This window comes from Bemisia tabaci, chromosome 2, assembly GCF_918797505.1.
Source record: "Bemisia tabaci chromosome 2, PGI_BMITA_v3".
Taxonomy (NCBI): domain Eukaryota; kingdom Metazoa; phylum Arthropoda; class Insecta; order Hemiptera; family Aleyrodidae; genus Bemisia; species Bemisia tabaci.
The window spans coordinates 15,950,845-15,973,575 of NC_092794.1; the positions used below are offsets into that span (position 1 = coordinate 15,950,845).

A 22,731-nucleotide genomic window follows, 5' to 3' on the forward strand; every position below is an offset into this window, starting at 1 on the left:
AATTTCTTCCGAAACTATACGAACTTCATATTTGCCTTCGTGTCCGGAATGACGCTTATAATGCTACTTGGGGAATCGAATAACGGTTTCGTGATTTAGAGGAGAACGCAGGTAAAATTGAGGATAATTGCATGGATACTTACGGCACGTATGAACTTCACACTCAAGGCACTATTTGAGGCAAAAAAAGAAGCTATACTGTTCTATTTTTTCACGAAGTAAATCTTATTGTAACGAATTTCAATCCGAAATTAATTAATTTATTTAACTTCAAAGGTTACTGTTTAAAACTCAAGTTAATAGCTTTTATCTAATATCACTTTCCAGTGATCTTACTTTGTTACGACTTGTCTTAATTTATTAAAAATTAATTATTTTGTAAAACCTTAATTTTTCATAAAAGTCATGTTTATATGGTTTTAACTGCTGCTGGTAGAATCCATTCAAACGCCTCGCCACGCGCTCCCAAAATACGCGTCTAATTTGCTCATACAACTATTCGAGCATGAATGTCGTGATCTTGCATAACCGGCGTTTTGAAGGGGATTGTGCCCGCCGGCTGGCGTGCACTAAAACTATTGCGCGACTATTTGCCTAGGCATTTGACAAAATGCCTGATTTGACTATTTGCCTTCGACGGATACAATCAAACATGAAAAGAATATAAATATCCCGAAGAGAAGGGATTAATATTCTAGTAAGGGTGTAAACGCAGGACCAATGCCATGAGAACAAAGAAGAGGAGACTAGATGTATTTCACGAGAAAGGTCGTCGAAAAGGGCTTACCGAGAAAATCAATTAGAAGGGCCAATCGATGAAAGGCCAAGAAATTCGACGAGGGAAACCGTAGGATTTATTGACGGACATGCCTCTGCTGTTCTGACAAAATATCTCAGGGCGTTTTTTAACCTTCTACCTTTTAGGTCGACCTCTGTTGGCCAGCCCTCCTAATATTCGAGCAAATTACTTTCGACCCGGTAGAATCACTCGAGCTTCTGTTTAACAACGCGGCACTAGTTGTGCACCCTGAATTTCTTGAGAGCTTTTCAGCTGCCCTTCTCCCAATCTACGCCTTCTCTCTGTTCTGTGCCTTTTGTTCTTTCAGACCCGAGGTTTATTTCTATGTCGTTCTGGTAACTCTGCCCCCGAGTTACTTTAAAGTAAGTCGAGTTAATTGAAATGAATCCAAATGAGAGCAGCTGATTGGAATGAGAGTGGCAATATTACGACTGGTTAATCAGACTCTTGCGTTAAGATGAGGCCGATTGTTGACCTTTGGTGTTAGTTAATAGGTAGGATACCAATACGACTGAGGAGGGACGGGCCAATGTGATCAATTGGCTGGATAATTGGCTGGAACTACGTCTTGGAGTATATTGCTGTGATCACACTTTATCAAAATCATCCAGTCCTTTTAAACTGACATCACGACTATAGTTCATTTTCCCAGATAAATGAATAAATTCGGGCAAAATAGTTCTTTAGATGAGGATAAATAAAATAAATATGAGAATACCATACCACAGCTAAAAGCTGTCGATTTTTTACCATCTGGAGAATAGAACGCCCGGCCATTCCAAAATTTAATCTCTCACGTGTATTTTGAAGTTGAATAGCAAAAAATCAAGAATTCAGAAAAATAACAATAAAGGTTCGCCGGAGTTGTTGTCCAACGTTCAAAACATCCTCATTAATGCAAATTATGGTTTGAACATTTGACTCGATGCTCTTGAAAGTAATAGACATTGATTGTTAAGTACTAAATTAAACGCTGAATATTGAAATATTGGCCAAAAATCGGTTTTTCTTACCGAATACTGAGAAAAATAAAATATTAGAGGAAATCAGGCAATTAGCCAAATTGGGAAGTATATACCTCCTTAGATATGAGGTTGAGAATGAAGTTTGCTGGATCTTAAAGGAGTGTTTAGTACATCTCATGATCATCATCTGACGCTCTTTATCAATATGAGTCTGAAAACTGCTTTATTATGGGTGTAACGCATGGTTCTTTTAGGCGCCTCATGAGGTTATGCTGTACAGCATCGACTCGTAGCTTCAGCATCAATGCCGTATGCCCAGGTAGCGGCCGTTCGGGCATACGGCTCCGAGCCTGATGCGCTCAACCTGCCGGCCGCCGGCTTCGGGCATTGAAGCCCGATGCTGGAGAGCCGACCGAGCCAGCCTCAAGCGCTGATGCTGAGGTTTGATGCTGGCTCAGGGACCAACATGGGCCTCAGCCTCTGAGGCCGGACCGTCGGCTTGCGGCCCGATACGGCCTCAATTTTCGGACCCGCCACCCAGCTTAATTACCGACGGGGCTGTCCCAGAAGACCGCGACCCTCGGACTCGGCGATGAATTCGCGGAACACCCCTTTGTTTACGTTTCCCATTGGCGCGGTGGCCCACGCCGGGGCGCTGGCGTCCGACGCGTCTGCTAATTGAAGCCGCTAATTTTGATGCTGGACTCAGCATCAAAACTGATGCAGCATCAGAAAAGGAGCCGGGAGTCGGCTTCACCAGGTGAAGCCGCCTCAACGGCATATGCGCTCCCCCGGCGCACTGATCGAAGCGGCATGAAAGTCCGCGCCGGGCCTCCGCCTCGCGCGCCGATGCGGCTCCGTTTATGATGCTCCCTCGTTTTATTTCCGTTGAAGGCACGACTAAAAGCTAATAATTACTCGTGTGCCGTAAACATGAGAACTTTGATGATACGCCTAACATCCCATCACGGTGAGACGCAATTTTGTGTCCAAATCTGCTATGCTGAGGATGAAAGCCGTACGGCTTTTGGCCGTTGCCAAATTTTCTTCCTGCTAAAAATCACCGTCAAAAGTCTTGAAACGAAGTCAGAGGTACTGAAGCCAATTAACCATCGATACCGATTGCCAAATCGAGGCAGTACTTTTGTCTTTATTTTAAAATGTTGGAAGATGATTTTCCGGACGAACATTTCTTAATGATTGATCTACATACATACATATCAAGCCGCTACCTCAGCGCACTAGAGCGCTCTGCGACTCCAAATCGCCATCGGAATCGATCCTCCTACAAATCATCGGGCAGATTACACCGTCTGATCTCCCCCTCCACTCCCTCTCGCCAACCTTTTACTGGACGTCCACATTGATCTATACACTGACATTTCAACTTATATTTATATACGACAGACCATTAAAGAGATGAGTAATTTTAAAGTTTTAACTTAGACATGCCTCCTCCTAATTATCAAATCTTGAAAATCGTGAGTGTTAATACCTAGGGCTCAGGAAATAATTTTCTATATTAACCTTGAAATCCGAACGTCAGGCTGCACGGAGAAAAATACCTCGTGCGAGGGACCCGAAGTTTAGGTCATATGGATCTCTGAAGTTTTCATTTTGAGCATCTGAACATTTGCTGTCTAGCTGTCGAGGTTCGGATCACACATCTGAAATTTCAGTTCTTACATCTGAAGTACTTCAGATGTGAGAACCGAAGTTTTTCTGATGTGAGAACCGAAGTATTTCGGATGTGAAAACCGAAGTACTTCAGATGTAAGAACCGAAGTTTCAGATGTGTGATCCAAACCTCAGCAGCTGGCCCTTAAATGTTCGGATGCTCAATCCGAAAACTTCAGAGATCCATTTGACCTACACTTTGGGCCCTACGCACGAAGTTTTTTTCTCCGTGTGGGATTTAGAATGGTCGACTTACGATAAAGTAACAACACTCAAATGCTCATACGATGCCATCCCTCAACACGGCAGAATTGAACGAGAACTGCTCGACCAAAATCATATTTGTCTCCGAGGGACTATCATCGTAGTTAACACCAAAACGGAGACGCCTGTAAAAACCCGGCGACTAAATACTGGATCTCAGATTACCGACCGGACAATTTGGGCCCCGGCGAAGTATAAATATCCAGGAGTCATATAAATGTTACTGGCTCGTAAAGTGTGAATAACTAGGTTTATTGCAAGAGTTGATAATGCTCTAATTATTCCCAGAGCAGCCGTTAACATGTCCCTTGCAGCCGCGGGTGTCAGGTTGAGGGCGGAGTCATCCCGGGTCTCGCGCTCCGCCGCGGGAGGAGATCCCGTTTTCCGCGGGACAAATCTGCCAACAAAGCCGTCTGAGACTGTCACGGTACTTAATTTTCCCTGCGTCCGGTGGATCTCGCACACTCTTACCATTTAAGGAAATTTAGCTCCCATAAAATTAATCCGATAGTATGCCCGACTCATCCTCAAATTATGAAACACTTTTTTCATCGTTTAACGGCGCTAAACGCGGGATTATGTATAATCTGGGAGGTGTCGTTGGTTTGAACAAGCGACTGGCTCGAATTTTCAATGCATACGAGTTCATTCAGGCTCTAGCGACGCGACGCAACCCTATAACTCTGTTCACGTGTCCTTTACTGTTGAAAATTTTGAACTTGTGTGTTTCAGCGGTGTGTTTATTTCGGTTATTTGTCCGAAGGAACACATCCTGCGTTCCTATTGTCCGTGGATGGGTAAACGGAATACAACCGTTGCAATCCAATGACACACCCGTGTACAGTGTTCGAAACTCACAGGCGCCAACGCGCCAAATGCGCCTAAAAAATCGGCCATGGCGCCTAAACAATGAAGGCTCTGCGCCAACGTGGCACCTAAAAATTGCTCCCTTAAAATCTGGATTTTCACAGGAAGTCACATAAAGAAAGAAAAACCAATCTATTTGAATTGAAAAAAACTTAGAATTTTCAGTACTACAAGTGAAAGCTTGCTTTTTCTATTCTTCACGATTTCATTCTTAGTGCTTTTGTCTTCCCCAAGTTACAGTTACTTACTAGTTCTGTTACGAAAACATCTTGCTTCTAACTTTTCACTAAATGCGCCGTAATATATAGGCAAAAAGTCAATTTGGCCCCTAAAAAAAATTCAATGGCGCCTAAAAATCGGACTTGATGTGCCACATGGCTCCTGAAACTCAAAGGTGAGTTTCGAACACTGCCCATGTATTTCCTGAGGAAGAGATAGGGTGAGGGTGGGGGGGGGGGGGGGCTACATTGCATTTCGTTTTGCATTTCGTTTACTCAGCCGCGGATAATGCAGTTCCTTCGCCGTGTTGTTCCTTGTGTTCCTTCGGACAAATAACCGAAATAAACAACCGGTGTGTTCAGATGTTTTTAACAGTGTTTGTTCAAAACGTTTCTTACTATGGTCATTTCTCGTGTTGAAGGGTCATAAAGTGGACGCATTTCTGTCAAACGGAACTAAGCGCCATCGGAGGAGGAAGGTAGAGGGGGGCTTGGATTGGCGGCGGAATCGGGCGTCGGGCTTATTCCGTCCTATACTCGCAATGCTTTTCCATGGCTCTTAGTTCCGTTTGACAGAACGCGCTATCCGGCATTCTAAATTCCTCAAAAGGAACTCAAATTGGCGCTTAGTTCCGTTTGACAGAAATACGTCCAATTGATTTACGATTTATTAAAGGCACATTCGTGATGAACTAACACGAAAAATTCTCAACGCAGACTTAGGACATGAAATTACGTTCTGTTGTTCACACTCAAACCACCGATCGGTAAATCGATGGACCGAATATCGCGAGAGCGAACATGGTCGCACTAAATCAGTCTCTTAGGGGTTCGCTGGCGTCGTGCCCGCTACTGCAGTCACATTTCCGTCGCCAAGAAAGAATTGATCTAGTGCTTACTGCTTAGGTATGACCTTGACATGCATTTTCATCCCTGGTCGGAGAGATCACTTATTACTGGAGCGACAACGACTACAAGGTCGAAAACCAAGGGCATCTTTGAATTATTGGAAGAGGGTAACCCTCCCATTTTCCCTGCATTATAAAATTAATCTTTTCTTTGCGAAATTTTGGTCAACTTAGAGCGGGACTCCTCTGCCTCGCAATAAGAAGTCTGTCTTTTAGGGGGCTATTTTGGTCAATTTTGATCAATTTACGGGTATATTATGAGGTTGACTGAAGTTTCACTCCCTCTGGTCAAGCAAATTTAACCTCCTTCGAACAACTTCAGCCACCTGTCCTCTCTGCAAGTAAAAGTTGACTTTTGGATCGCATTTTGCAAAAAGGAACCGAGAGCATTTTCAATGTCGCTAAGACTGTGCAACTTTTTTACCTTACAAATATAAACTGATAAATCTAAACCAGTTTTATCTCTACATCCAATATACTATAGATTCAATACGAACATTGTTTTTAGGAGTTCTATTGTATGCACGATTTCAGTAATTTTTTTGTAAAGACTGTAAGTTGTACGCTCCTAGCAACATCGAAAAGCTCTTGGTTCCATTTTGCAAAATGAGATCCTTTTTATGGAGCAATTTTAATTAATTTCAGAGCATTTTGAAACAATATACAGGGTTATTCAAAAGTCACGCACCACTGGCCATGAGAGGGGTGGCTATTTGAAATTTTTGAGTCCCCCCCGCCCCCCTTCCCCGAGGGGATCAAAAACTGGAAAGTACCTTAAAAAAGTTTCCCCCTCAATATGAGGAAAAATGTCTGAAACCACAAGTCGATATCATAATTATAACTAAAGTTATGGTCAGTGGTGCGTGACTTTTGAATAACCCTGTATACAGTTTTAGCACCTTCAAGCCTTTTTCTCCTCCTCCAAGCAATGCTCCTCCCCCGCGTTCGACTGAAATGAAGCCCCCACCTGAAACTAACCGCCAGGCGACTGCAAGTCAACCGCAAGTGGTGGCTATTTTCGAAAACAGTGGCAAAGGAGCGACCTCCAGGAGACGAGTTCTCATTTAATTGTTCGAGATCGGGACCATCGGTCTGGATCAATTGGACGTATTTCCATCAAACGGAACTATGTGCATTATGACGTGAGCCCTGTTTTGCATGTATTCTTATGGGTCTCAGGGCTCATGTCTTAATGCACATAGTTCCGTTTGATAGAAATACGTTCAATTGCGAGCGTTCAAAGGAGGCGCCAACCGCCCCGCGTTGGGTTGAAATTTCACTGAAGCGCGTACGCCCCGGTTCCGCGAATCCGACCTCGGCTAAAGCACGCGTCTGATCCCCTTCCGGGAAATCCTGACGATATCCTAAAGTCAACGATAAAACAACACAAAGGTCTCATGCAAACCCCCGTCAAATTGAATAACGAATACGAAACAAACAGTGGCGTGGCGTGCTTTGCGATATATCGATTGTTATTCTATTTAAACCTATGGAAAAGGATCGATAAAAAGGGTGTTCGCAGCGAACACCTCAATAATCGATTCTTTACCATACGTTTAAATGGCATGGCAATCGATACATCGCAATTCACGCCACGCCACTGGAAGCAAACAAAGTCTCGGGGTGCGCGCGGAGGCGGCGGAGGTGACGGTAACAAGCCCGCCTACTCTCCTGCCAATATGTTCGTCAGTAAAAAAAAAAAAAAAAGAAAAAAAAAAGGAGCATTCTTCGATTTCAAAGGAGTTCATAAGCGTAGCTAGAGGAATTTTCTGGGGGTAATCTGGCCCAAACTTTTTCAGGAGGGGTCCAAGTCTACACTGTTAAAGGGTGATTTCACGATAGAAGGAATATTCGTATCGCCGTGGGTTATAAGAGACATACACTGGAAAAAGAAGAATCTTAAATTTGCCGCCAAAAAGTATTTCTTCTTAAATCAAGAATTTTGCTGGTTAATATAAGCTACTTTTTTGCTTAACCCAAGCATTATTTTTCTTGAATCAAGAAAAAGTCAGCTTAAAGCAAGATAAAGAAAATTCTTGGCGGCAAATTCAAGAATTATCATGCTTGATCCAAGCTACTTTTTTTTCAGTGTAGGGCAAAACCATTGAAAACCAAGTTAATAAATCAATAGAAATGATGTCCCTGAACTTATCCTCGCTAAAAATGAGATAAATTATTATTACATTCAATAATATGAGACTTCAAAGGCCAAAAATGTCCGGTCGGTTATGCGTCGCCAACCCCGGTTATGAGGCGAAAGAGCAATTTGCGGTAATAAATCAGAACTGATCATGGATACACAATAGATTGCACTGTCAATTAGTAAAAACGTTGGAGGCTTCATGCAGCGACCGATAAAATAAATAAAAACAAAACCACGAGAAAACTGGAGATAAAGTTAGGAAAATGTAAAGTACTTACGTGTTAAGCTCTAAATCAAGGCGAAATTTGTGGTTAAAAGCTTTGATGAGTAATGAAGTTCTATGAAAATGTTTGCCAGTCTGAAACACGAGAAACAAGAAATTCAATTAGAGTAGTTTACAGAGAAAATTATGAAAATGAAATTAAATACAGCTGCTGCCAGCATGCTTCACAATACATTACAGCTGGCAGAGAGATTTTGCCCTTGACTTTAGGCGAGACGCGAGAGCACGAATCCCACGGAACCATGTTCTTTTTTTAGGGTCATGTAGACAGTAAGAAAAAGTTACCGACATGGTGTGTTTTAAGGGAAGTAGAGCACAAAGTGACCTAAACGTGCGGCTAATATTTTTTCGTTGATTTTCCTTTGAGTTAGATTGACTGAATTTTTGGTCAATGATGGGTAGGAATCTTTGGGTTTTAGGTTCAAAATTTTTAATTTCGTTAAAAATCAAGCATGATCCGCCAGGATCGAACCTGAATGACATTAATGACAGTCCCATGCGCTAGTGCTAACCTTTGCAAGCCACAAATGTAATGTTTCGTAATGTGAGAAACAAAAGTACATTAGTTCAACAGAACGCTTTCTTCATCCCCACACGTTCCCGAGTAACCTACGCTTTTTGTCGCTTTAACCAAACATTTGGTTGATCATAAAGTCTTTTCAGTTGAACTGGTCGAAGAAAAAGGAACTCAAAGTGACCCAAAATAATCATAGACACGAACATTTTTATCGATATATAAAGTTAGATTAAAAAACGATGGAAAAGCCGGAAATCCCAAAGTCAACCAAACACGAGAAAAAATGGTTGGGATTATCTTCTAAACTTGCGCTACTACTCCAATTTGTTGGATGATGTGGACATTTCCAATTAACTTTGGTCGTATTGCAACATTTGGGTTAGTAACCGAATTTATTAGGGTACTACCACAATTAATTGGATTTTTTTTTTCAAGCTTCAAATAGCCCCATATTGCCTAATCCCACGCGTACCACCAGCCCCAGGTTACCATTGCCTGAGACCATCAAATCACCTGGCCGGGAATAGAACCCAGGAACTTTTAGTTATAGGGCCAGCGCTACAATCACTACAACAAAAGAGGCCGACAGAAATGTCTAAATTGAGACTTGACCTCCACCTTTTTTCCCGCGAAAGCTAGGGTTACTGTATGTTTCAATTCCCTCACGAACCGAACTTTCGCGTTATTTTTACTCTCAACATGATGCTTTAATTCGTAGCCTGGCTAGTGTCCCATGCGTAGTCCATTGAGCACTCGTTGACATTTAGCGAGTAAAAATAGCCGGGAAAAACCTATTATAACTTACAGACAAGCAAGCGAACGGAAGGATATTACGAGTGCGCCGAGGTCGGAGGCGGGATGCTGGAGTCGGAGACGTTCGATACTAGGAAAAACGACGCAAGTAAACACGGGTTCGACGGGTATCAATACGAGAAGGGGGGGGGGCTTTCGCCGAAAGGGAAAGCGGGATGGGCCAACGGAGGGGGCAGGGAGGGGGGGGGACGAGTTGAATATTCATTCGAGCAACTTGACAAATCAATTTCCGAACATCATTCTCGGAATAAATCTTACACATTCAATAACTCGAGTATGGGTTTCAATAATGGATGGCAAATAAGGAGGGCTCCTCCGAAAATTCCTCATCGCTGAATTCCGCATCCGATGTATCTACGTGCGTTTATTTCTTTCTGCCGAGCCTGATTTGAATAACGGATGCGATGTTTACATTATTGAATGTCGGGGAGAAAGCAGTCGCGGTAGTAATGCTTTGCGCTGGGAGGATGGTGGGGGTGGGGCTGTGGGGGTGTGGGGCGGGCGGGGGAGGAGGAGCGGGAAGCGCAGGCAGGAGTTGAATTATCAGGCAGTTATTAAGCGACGCAGAAGTATCAATCTAGGCGACTCGGCGTCGCCGAACTTTCGAAAAATCCATTAAATCTTCACCAAGACATGAAATGTGGGTCAAAATATACTGGAAAAAAACTACGGCTGTGGAATCCGTACTCACGGGCTATATAGACATACCGTCGGCGTTCCGGGCACAGAGGCCGAAAGTTCCGGGTGTTGCACCGGGAGCAATCGAAGCTATGGATCCAGAACCCGGAACTTTCGACTTCTGAGCCCGGAATGGATGGTATATCTATATAGCTTCGTCCGCGTTCCGGGCTCAGAGGCCGAAAGTTCCGGGCGTTGTACCGGGAGTAATCGAAGCTATGGATCCAGAATCCGGAACTTTCGACTTCTGAGCCCGGAATAAATGGTATATCTATATAGCTTCCATACAAATAAAATCTATAATATGTAAGTAGCCAGATTCTTATCAATTCCTTGATAAGCACAGGGATATTAACCCGTTCTCCTAATTATTAATTGAAAGAAATTGCTATCACTACAAGCATGATGCTTGCTAAGCCTCAGTGGTTGCGCCAATGAGAAATGGATCCTCTAATGGTCATGGTCACGCTCTCCATGCTATCAAGATCTACTATCTCTGACCTCCAAAGCGGATGGTCCACTGTCCAGTGTCGGAGGCGGCAATGTGGCATGAACGGATTCGGATTTCGGAACGCCAATGCCATTTCCATCTCGAACGAGTGTAAACTGACATTCTGGTGTCAGAGGCGAGGATTCGGGTTGGAAGAGGTGGGGGTGGGTGTGAGAGGTGGGGTGGGAAGGGAGGAAGGAAGCAAGGCGATGCACACGGCCGCGCATCGAAGAGATTGGATAGGAACCTTCACTGTACGTGAACATGCGTCACAAGATCGAGTGTAAAAGCAAGCCTATTCGAGGACCTGTGAGTGATTACTCGATTTGAGCATCGGTTAGATCCAATCTGATTCCTCGTTTTCAGAGGCGGATCCAGCAATTTGGTAACACCGGATTCTGTCCATTTAAACCTATGTTAAATAATCGATTCTTGTCGGAGCATCTGGTCCCTCTAAGAATCGATACATTTCCATAGGTTTAAATGGAGGAAATCTGGTGTTGCCAAATTGCTGGTTCCGCCAACGCTCGTTTTTAAAGGAGCCGTTCGTTTCGATGAGCAGGATTTTCAATCGAAAAATTATTAATTGCACTGCATTTTGCAATGGACCACTAGACAAGGTACGAATTTAAGCAATCTGATACATGTTTCTTAACCAGAATTTTACGTAAAACACGATTCACACGACGAAAATTACTGAAACCAACTCCTAACGAAGATATTAACATTTTTATTTCACATTGGGTACGAGGAATTTGAAATTGATTACGAAGAGCTTTCGTTTAAAACAAACCCGAAGTAAATTGGTCCAGTAGTTTCCGTTGAAGAGGACAAAAATAGCCGTAAAGTTTTAATTATATCTATATAGATTCCGCAATTGTGAATTATGGAGATCAGAAGAAATATTGCAAGATCAAATTATTTATACGCGATTTTTTGTTTGCAGCATTGCTGTCTATACGTATAGTATGCTATTAGAGATATGAAGAGCATAGAATGTTCCGTTGATCGAAGCTGTAGAAGTACTGAGCGCAAATTCAGGATCGGGGCGCCTTCAATTCGAGTGATACTTCCAGCTTTGCCGGAGAGCTAGTTTAGTTGCGTGACCTAACTTAACCCAACCTGACTCCGTTCACTTGGTGAACCGGTCACACCGATGACCTCCGTTCCCGAGCCTTGTGTTGACCGATTAGAAGCATTAAACTTGAGTACATCAATGGACCACTAGGCAAGGTACGAATTTAATCAATCTGATACATGTTTCTTAATCAGAATTTTACGCAAAACACGATTCTCACAACGAAAATTACTGAAACCAACTCATGACGAAGATATTAACTGTCATGATAACGTTTAGCGCTCGACGTGAATCACTTAGAGCATTGAGTTTTCATGAGCGGATGGTTTGAATTCACGCATTAAGAATCATTAAATATCTTCGAAAAGTATTGATTTCGGTAATTTTCATTGAGCGCATCGTGCTTTACGTGAAATTTTAATCGAGAAACATGTATCAGAGTGCTGAAATGCGTACCTTGTCTAGTGGTCCATTAGGAACTACAATTTTTGGTTTATCGGTAGTTTAGAGCCAATGTGTGTACCATTAGTTTCCCAATACACATAAGTGATTTTACCAATGAGCCAGAAACTGTAGTTCCAAATTACAAAATGAAGTCCAATTGTAATGCTTTCATGGATCGCATTCGATACATCAAACACGTGAGATTGTATCGATATCGATTGGTTCAACATGTAAGCATAGCCTCAAAAGTCAAGTGAATAACTTGAGGGAACGGGTACTTTGTGATAGATTTTTGATTCTTATGAAGGCAATTTGGCCATTTATATCTAAATTGTTAGGGATTTTCTCGTTTTCAGCTTTTTCAACTTAAATCCTAAGATTTTTGTTTGAAATTATGTTCTATTGTCTTAAACCAAACGATAAATCGAACCAAAATCGAATATGAACTATTCTTACATCATAACCATGGCGTAGCTGAAAGCATTTTGTGAGGGAAAGGCTCATTTACAAGGCTGGACATGCTATTCGGCTACATAAGCTAGGTATCGCTTAAGGGTACAACACATCAATACAATCTATTTCAAAGAATTTTCGTTTTACATGATTCGATGAACAGAGAAAGTGCAGTTTCGCTGTTTTGCTCTCTCATTAACAGCTTCAACTTTCAAACTTTTCAAGTTTTAATTGTTACTTGGAAATCTAACGTCAATCTCCCTTAACCCTCCCCCTCAACCTTGCCAAGCGCATGTCAAGCAACCCTTAATTCAGCTCCCTCCTAGGACCCTGGCGTCATTTATGGACCTTACGGTTTTTTTGTTCAATTTTGAGCACCTTAATAATCACGATGAATATTTTCCCAATTATGTTGACTCGAGAGTGCATGCCTACATTCACTTCTAAATTAGAACTGCCAAGATTATTAAGCAGAGCATTGACGTCATTCACTAATTAAAACATGAAGTAAAAAGAAAGCGAGAAAAAAACCGAACGAAGCAGTTTCCAGCCCCGAACGCCGTTTCCTTGACTCCGACCCCGCTAGGTTCGCGAGGTATTTAATAAACTAAACAGAACCTTTTCAGTGCCTCATTAAATAATTCACGGGAAGAGGAGGGAACACGATGAGATAGTAATTCTACAAGCCTTCATGATAAAGCTAATAATGGGGCCCTTTCCCAAAGCAACAATTCAATTATTCAGGGGCGAGTAGGAACTAGAAATTACGATCTAGCTTCACGCCTAAAATGATTAAAACCCCGGGTGCTATTCAGCCGTTCTGAGGAAAAACGCCGTATGAACATTCGAGAGTTGCCTTTCCTTCGATAAAATGTTTATTTTTGAGGACTGAGAATAAAAAACCGCAAGTGGCTCGAATACTGTATGTGACAAGGTGGAGAAATGGTGCTGGGTCCACACCATTTCGCGGGGAACGCAAAGCCAAGCATTTCCAAATATTATAATTATAGAATAAAAAATAACTCCAAAAATAAATTATTTTTGACTCTAATTATAATTTTTGGAACTTCTTGGCTTTGATTTCCCCGCGAAATGGCGTGGACCCAGCACCATTTCTCCACCTTGTTACATTTTTAAAGAAACACGGAAAAGAATAGGGTAGTCAACACGACCAACGGCTGGTTAAAAATGCGCCAGCTACCGTGCGGTAGTTACGATAATTACCGCGGTGGAGGTCACAACTAACCCGGTAGTTGGATTTTGATGTAACTACCGTGTTAATTGTGACCTCCACCGCGGTAGTTATCGTAACTACCGCACCGCAGCCGGCGCATTTTTAACCAGCCGCTGCTTGTGTCGACTACCCTAATTTTTTCCATGTTAAACTATGGTTTTTTTCCTAGGAATTTTCAGGAAGTTTAGGAGAAATCGCGAACAAAATTATCTGAAAAACTGGAGGAAAAACGTTTACACACTGGAAAAAAACACATTGGATCTAGACTCCAGACTTAAAAATATCGGAAAAAAAAAGTACTCTTGATTCAATCAGAATATAGCTTAAATCAAGAACCAATAAGCCTCTTAATTTAAACAGATTTCGTTTTGATTCAAGCAAAAATCCGATTGAATCAAGAGTGTTTTTTTTTTTTTGTCGATGTTTTCAAGAGTCTGCACTCTAGATCCAAAGTGTTTTTTTCCCAGTGCAAATTCTCCATAAAATTCGCGATTTATTACAGGAAATTTGCAACGCCTGAAGGCTCATACGGCGTTTCTCCTTAGCACGGCAGGATTCTTCCTAGTCCGCGTTTCTTTTTTAAATAGGGCGCGGTGGCGATCGGGGGGTAGGAGAAACTCCTCCTTAATTATGCGCGTATTTTTCGGGGAAATCTTAAAATACGTCGCGGAGGGATTGAATTACTCCCGACTCCCGTCCCTCGTGATTTTCTCGGGGCGCATTCCCGCATTCCTTCACTCACTCCCCCCGCGCCCCCGCTGTTCCCCGTTCCGACGTACGTACCCCCTCCCCTCCCCCGCCCCCGGACCCTTTCATCCCTTAATGGGCAAGTTAAATGAGGCTGAAACAACTTTCGGGACCCGAAACCTTCCTGCGGTTCGGCTGCATCAAGGTTCAAGTTGAGTCAAGTTATTTTTAATTAGGAAGGGCACAGAACCCCCCCCCCCCCTTCCTATCCGAGACGGAGATTGGAGTAAACATATTTGTGAATTTTCGGAGCCCCCTCACCGGTTCCTCCGAGTAGAAAAGTATGCGTGATTGTCATTCGTTGACGAGGGGTGTTCTTCGTCCGTTTCGTGCTGGAAGTTTCGAAATAACCGAAAAATTAAATCCGTGAACTTAATGAAAATACCTGAGCGCAGAGCAGTGGCGTGGCGTGGCGTGTTTTGCGATATATCGATTGATACGCGGCTCAAACCTATGAAAAACGATCGATTATCAGGGTGTTCGCAGCGAACACCTTAGTAATCGATTCTTTACCATAGCTTCAAATGGCAAGATATCGATAATCGATTATTCACGCCACGCCAATGGCGCACTTTTTTGGCATCACCCTAAATTTTCTTTAAATTAATTGGTCAGGTGTGTTCACTCAGTTTTGAGACCAACATGTTGTGCATTACATTCGAAAAACCTTTTCAACCTGGATCTCTACTATGGTAAGGTTGGTAGCGAGGTTAAGGATTCATAATCGTCGAAAGTTGGCAATAACCCTCTCCTACCATCTCACCCTTATCAACCCTATTAACGCTAGCCCAAGATCAGAGACAAGAGACCCTCCACTGGCCTCCTAGCGACAGGTGGAAGCTTTTACTTTCGGGGTTTCAACAATTCCTTATGGACAATTATGAGCGAGCAACAGTCATCACCCTATTTTCGGCTGTTGACTTACCTACATGGTCGATGATGAGCTTCGGATGACGTCATAAGCCAAACAACTTTCCCAAATGTCGGCCATTTTCGGCTTGTTTGCAAAACGAAACTGCCAACACGTTGTTGAACATCAACCATGTAGGTAAGTCAACAGTAGAATGCTGAAGTCCCGAAAGTAAAAGCTTCCACCATGGCCAAGTTACTAGTGGAGGGTCTCTTGTCTCTGCCCAAGATATCCATTCGTCCCCGTGTCCAGAAATCCACGATCTCTTTTTGAAGGTATTCTCCCTGCGCTTATTTTTCATTTTACCAAATCATGAGGAGTTTTGTTTTGCTACTGTAGCAATCGATCATCTGAACAAGTTTTAAGAATTTTTTTTCTTTAGTAGACCTCTCAGGTTCATTCGGGAACACAGCGAAATAGGGGTCCAATAGTTTTATATAAGGAAACTTTTGGTTGGTCATACTCCGATCAAAGTTTCAGTGGGACACTACGTGGTCTCCCGTGGTAAGGAAATTGACTGGTTGCAGGTAGAGTACCTGTATACAGGAGAGTATTGCCATCTCTGTGCCGCTCTCTGATTGATTCATCAGTTGAAGGCTATAATCATGGAGCTCAAAAGTTGGACCATGGTGAACAAACTCGACCCAGAGGGACACGTATTATCGGCTGAGAAATGAATGATAATCATACTCGAAGGTTAATTTTTGGCATAAATATCCATCAAAGTTGGAGTCCAAGCAATTCAGAAGTTGGATATTAAAAAATTTCCGTCACCTCTAAAATCACGTCTAGAACTTTGAAGAACTTTGTCGCCATCTTGTTTCTTTACAATGGGCCGAACTAGGAGCGGAGGGGTTGGGGTTTGTTTACATTGGTCCAACTTTGGAGCCCCATGATAGCCGACCAATTAGAGAGCGGCACAATTTTTTTGTGGAGAAAGAATTGAGATGGCAATACTCTCCCGTATACAGGTACTTAAGTTGCAGGGGCATTCTTGGTTACCAACGGCGTTTGCGAGAAAATTGAAGAGGAGAAACAAGAAAGAAGCGCTTTAATTAGTTGCATCACAAAAAAAATGGGAGAAGAAGGAGGTATTAAAGAGTAAGAATGTCAGATAAAGAATTGGAAGAGTGAATGTATAACGACATGTCAGGCTGGGATGAGAAGATCAACTGGTACTAAGATGCCTGACGTAGAATAATTTTGTGAATGCTGCACATTTTATGAAAGTAGAAAGCGTTCCTTCAAGTTTTATCTCCGCAAAGCAGCATGGACAGCGTCTAGGTACACTTGATTCAGGTGGTTTCTTATTACTCGTCGTATAAACTTAGTCTGTGACAGGAATTTGCATAAATAAACACGGATCTACGAAGCGTTGTTGGCTGCTCCGTATAAAATTACGTATGAAATCCTCTCTTTTAAACGATTTCTGCGTTTTATTTTCCTCCGAGGGAACTGAGTCTCATTTCTTCGCGAATTATAATTACAGAAAATTATATTAATCCGTCTATAGGAACGCTTTGGTCGGGACTTTTAAACTAAAACGATTAGAACTATACGTAAGATTAATTTGCTCAATTTAATGGGATTTTTATAAATGCTTGGTGGCACTAAATGCCAGCGTTTATTTCCCGTCAAAGAGGAGGTAAGGTTTTAAAATCCGCACTCCTGGACTGGAAACCTGAGAGGGATGTTTTCATCCATCGACTTAGTGCATTAGAATTTTAATTTAATTCACTCATTCATTCATCGACTTTATTTCTTCTTTTTTTCATGATCCAATGAATTTTGTAAAAAAGGGTCTAAATAGGGCCCAAAATATTCAAATATACAACCGAGATAAAGACGGTCAGTGTATTTCAAGTTTACATACTTAAATGTTACATGAAATATGACATACTTTACATGACTCTTTAATGTTACTGCGTTATGACGCGGTACACAGTTCGGACGCCGCGCCGCCGGTCGGCGCGGAGAGCATATTGGCGCCTACAAGACTGAAGGAATACTTCACGCATTGCGCCAAACGCAGTGCGGTCGCTGGTCGGCGGGAAATGCATAGCGCCTACAAGAGTGCAGAAATACTTCACGCATTGCGTCTAAAAAATACAATTTCGATCTTGTTCTGTTGCTTCCTTGAGTGTTTAGTTCATTCTCTCTCGGATGTTTTACAGGGAGAAAAAAAACGTGAGTTATAATTATTTAGAGGCACAGGTTGCTCAGTCGTGTAATTTCTGAAATGAAGGGCCGTTTTATTCCGCAGGAGGCTACTGTTTCCCAAACTCCACTTTACGCGATACGATACACATACACAAATTGTGTGTCAAAGTACCGATTTTAGACATTTCCAATCTGCTCGACGTGATTTTCGTTATGTTTTATCTGGCAAAAGTCTTCTTAGTTGGATGTATCTTTTGAATGAAATTCGCCCATTTGCATTTTTGACCATCTGCGTCAAATTTGAACCTTCCCTGCCAATCTCGTTTTCCGTGTGCCAACCTCGTCAATTTAATTGACACGTCAGAGCCCTTCTCAAATTTTCAAAGTGACCATGTGACTTATCATCCGACAGTATTCAATTATAATGAATGTTAAACGAAACGATGAAAGAAAAATAAAGACACGCATCGTGTTCTTTTCATATCACCAAGAGTTTGTCACCAGGTTTGGTTAAATCATGATCACTTCAGGCGAGAAAAGGTCCTAAACGTAAGAAAAAAAAGTTTGTCTTGTTTCTGCCTGTATGTTTATTGTTGACCGGGACAAAATTCTACACTCCCTCCTAAATTTTCTAAGGACGCCGCGATGAATATTTATTTTCCGTCGTTCGTTATGATGGAATTATCGCCTTAGAATCGGGCGCCTCAATGAGTAGAAAACTGCAGCAGGATCCTGGGTTTTGCGCATTAACTGAGTAATCCGACATGTAACTTGGCAAAAACAGAATGGTACCAGCGGTTTTGTCAATGGTTCACCCTCAACCCTCATACTTACAAAGAGCAATCATAGGTGAGGCCGTAATGGCTAACGATTAAAAAGGCATGCGAATCCACCACTGCACTTTGTCACATTCCTCATGCAGGGATACGGATGAATACAGAATCTCGGTTGCCATGGCTGACGGCCAAAAATACGGTTGCCACAAATCTTCAACTTCCGATTCCATGGTTTTCCTTGGCGGGCGGCACCCGATTCCCTCCCGAGATTCCCTCCCGGATCCGATTCCCTCCCGCTAATGACCGCTGCCCAAGTCCGTTTCCGATTCCCTCCCGCTAATGACCTTTAATAAAATGAAGCGGCAACGTCGCATTAATCATACAACTTACCATTTCCAGAGAGATGCGCTGTTTCCCGTGAGTGTTTCAGGAAAATTAGTGTATATTCACAAAATTATGATGATTTGATGAAAAAAGTGGGCTAGGTTGATAGAAAGTTCCCAAAGTCTATTTCATATGCATGCATAAAACAAAATTTGAGAACCCTCTCTCCCTTCTATGACCCTCTTCATGGCTGCCGGATGTTCACAGAAAAACTAAAAGGTGTGTAGAGAGCCCGATGCGTCACACAAAAAATAAAATCACAGTAGTAAGTCATGTTCATGGCTGCCGGATGTTCACAGAAAAACTACATACAACATGCATATGAACACATACATATGAAACAGACTTTGGGAACTTTCTATCAACCTAGCCCACTTTCTTCATCAAATCATCATAATTTTGTGAATATACACTAATTTTCCTGAAACACTCACGGGAAACAGCGCATCTCTCTGGAAATGGTAAGTTGAATGATTAAAGCGACGTTGCCGCTTCATTTTATTAAAGGTCATTAGCGGGAGGGAATCGGAAACGGACTTGGGCAGCGGTCATTAGCGGGAGGGAATCGGATCCGGGAGGGAATCTCGGGAGGGAATCGGGTGCCGCCCTCCTTGGCAGTTTTTGCCTTTTCCTGGCTCCAAAATTCTCGAATTTCCTGACTTGCCCTAGGCCTTGGAAGAAATTTCCGCTTTTATTATTTTAAATACGCTAATTTTTGCTAAACTTTGAAAACAATCTCCTTGTTTAGAAATCAACATATCGGTAAGTGGATAAAAAATATCACAAACATCAAAAAATTTCCGCTTTTATTATTTTAAATACGCTAATTATTGCTAAACTTTGAAAACAATCTCCTTGTTTAGAAATCAACATATCGGTAAGTGGATAAAAAATATCACGCCTTAAAAATGATCAGAATTCCCTGTATATCGCATAGCAGGCCACGCCACTGACTTTTTTCTTTGGATACACAATGCCCTTTCTTAGGAAAGCGGTACTATGCCTTAATGATGGGCCGGTGGCACCCACTTTCTTAATTTCTCGCTTAAACGTACGGAGTGGAGTGAGCGTTATGGAATTTTTCCGGATTTTTTTCAACCTTAAATGGAAGAAAATAATTCATTTCGAAAATGCCAAAAACGGGACCAGTTTGAAACAATATGTTTGGCGGGCTCTGATAACAAATTCAAACGAGAGAAACGGCGTTTGCTGATCGGGTGAACTCAAATTCAGGCTTCGCCTTGCTTCGTCAACTCGAATGGCGGCTTTTTGATTGGTCGGATTTTGATCCCCTCCCCCTTTTTTTAATAATTACTTTTTTGAAATTATAAATACATTCTTTGGTTTCCACGCGGAATTTTACATCGGAAAAACTATGCTGCAACCCTTTAAAAATTCCTTGCCACAACCTCATTGCTGCATGCCAAGCCCTATATTTCATAGCCTACCATCTACTTTTAAATAAAATATTTGTCTGAAATCCTGGGCCCAAGCTGTTTCTTCAATGCTTACAAACAATAAGAAGAAAAATTACTGAATAAACTTGAACATAATGAAGTGTCGTTTCACAAGAGATTGCAAACTGGAACGATCAACGTTTTCCGTGGATTCTGCAGGTTGGGGATAAGCTTTACGTATTTTTAAACTGACATTTCAGGTTTTCTGAGACAGCCATTGAAGAGTCGCTGCGGTAGAGAGACTTGTCAAATTACTGCGCAGTGCACTAAAGAAACAGGATTGGTCATTGATTGATGAAGTTTGGTTGTTGACATAGATTACCGCGGTTGAAATCCAACGTTGATGGACACCACCGCGTTTTCGGTTTTAGCAGATAAGCTCTCTGCAATGTTTTTCACGGCTTTCCCTTGAAATAAATCAATCAACCTGATGCAACAGCATCGACGCGGCTGGCTGAAGCCTCCAAGTTCTTTTTCGAGCTGAACAACTCCCCCTGCCAGATTGAACAGATTTTTTATCTTTCAAAGTCCGGATTTTAAGCCACGTTGGCCCAACACACAGAATCTAATAGGGTAGTTGCACTTATTTCTAAATCATGTTTTTATGTTTGATTCTTGTAGATTTGCTAAAAATAATAAGATTTGTCTAAACAGAAATTTTCTACGTTCAATATTAGCCGAGATATCGCCCTTTGAAAAGTCGGGTTTTCAACGTCATTCGCCGTGGTAGTGACACCCTTGGTTTCTTCCATCTTGCATGAAAGTATGATTTTCATGAAAATAAATAGTAAATTTAAAAACTTATCAATCGTAAAACATGTCAGAATTCATTTCCCGTTTTTTCTTATTTTCTAAGATATAAGTGGATCTGCCGAAACGATATGTACCGAGGATAATTTTTAATCAAGTCGTACAACTAGATCTGACGGTCTCTGTTTAATGGAAATAATTTTAATTTTAAAACAGAACTAGTTTTGCAGCGGACAAGTTAAAAAATAAACTTAAAAATACATAACGAGTCAATCAAAGATTGGTACATATGAATATATAAAAATACACACAATAGAAAAAACATATCTATGGCAGAAAATAATCACTGGCTGGATGCGAGCTTGAAAAATGCCCCTGTATACAGCTCCGTGCATTTTTCAAAGAAACCCGGTAATATAAACGGATTAAAAGTATTTCCCCATTCTACAGTTAATTACGGTCTGAGTACATGGGTAGCGAACAAGCCGTGTCCCGTAAAACTTCATAATGCAGGAATTTGAATTTGGATTATTAGTAATCCAATTAAATTCACACGGAGTAGGCTTTGGAGTTTATTCCCGCGTTATTAATACCTGCTCATGAGTATGGCTATGGCAAGCGAGCGCTAAAAAGGGAATAAGATCCTCTTTGTTGAAAATTCAGACGGACCCGGAACCCTTTCAGGCAATTGCCATCGCATGTATTGCAAAGCAACCGCAAAACCCGTTCCAGGCTATCCCCATCCTAGAATAACTCATCCCCCGGGAATTCCATCAAAGAGCGTTAATCCCTAAGAAAAATATTTTGAGGAGACTATTTAACGAGATTCCCTGAGCTGCCTTCCTAAATTAATGGACGGCTACGAGGAATGATGGAAAAGGAGTACACATTTATACATATAAGTAGCTACTCAACCGATATGCTAGTTGGGCGCTTTACCCTCTATACCTCATTACAACGTAAATTATTCTAGGCCCTAACCTAGCTATGATAAATTATCATTGTGCTCGTCAATCTTGAAGTTTTAAGGTGATTCGATGGATGTGTCAAAACGACGTCGATGTATCGCATCGACTAGCTCCATGTTCTCAGCTAATTGTTATTTTTCTCGAATTTTGGGATCGCATTTCAGTTGACATAAGACTGAAGAATTCACGTACAATATTTGACAAACAAATTCAACGCAATAAGGGCAGGGTTTTTTTTTTTTTTTTTTTTGAGGAAAAATATCGCATTCAAGTGCAGTTCCGAAATCAGTATCGAATGCGATATTCTCCCCTTAAAAACCCTACCCTTATTACGTTGAATTTGTTTGTCGAATTTGGTACGTGCATTCTAGTAGTCTCATGGAAACAGAAAAGCTTTTCATGTCATCAACGCTGCCGTGCTAAGGAAAAGCGTCGTATGAACATTCAAGAGTTGCCAAATTTCCCCGGATAAAACATTCATTTTTGAGGATTTGTTTCTTTGAGAATTTCAGATATTTTAGATCGAATTGCGAACAAAATTGACTGAATAATTTGAAGAAAAAAATATTCACGATTTTTAGGTATGCATTTTTTCGACTTATATCGCATACACTGAAAAAAAAAAAAAAAAAGATTGGTGAAATTTACCATTCCTTCACGCTATATTTCACACAGCGTATATTCAAAGTCAATTCTGCCAGAAGAAAGGTAAACGTTACTACATACTGGTACGCGGTAACCATTCCTC

At 41.7% G+C, this 22,731-nt stretch overlaps 1 protein-coding gene across 12 annotated transcripts in view; it reads right to left on the reverse strand.

Moving 5' to 3' along the window:
• The window catches only part of mmd (disintegrin and metalloproteinase domain-containing protein mind-meld), a 292,368-nt gene that overhangs the window by 100,943 nt on the left and 168,694 nt on the right, over nt 1–22,731 (reverse strand). For all 12 annotated transcript variants that reach the window (XM_072296762.1, XM_072296759.1, XM_072296764.1 and 9 more), the window contains exon 7: nt 8,120–8,199. In XM_072296762.1, the coding sequence (XP_072152863.1) occupies nt 8,120–8,199 (80 nt within the window). The remainder of the gene's footprint in view (nt 1–8,119; nt 8,200–22,731) is intronic.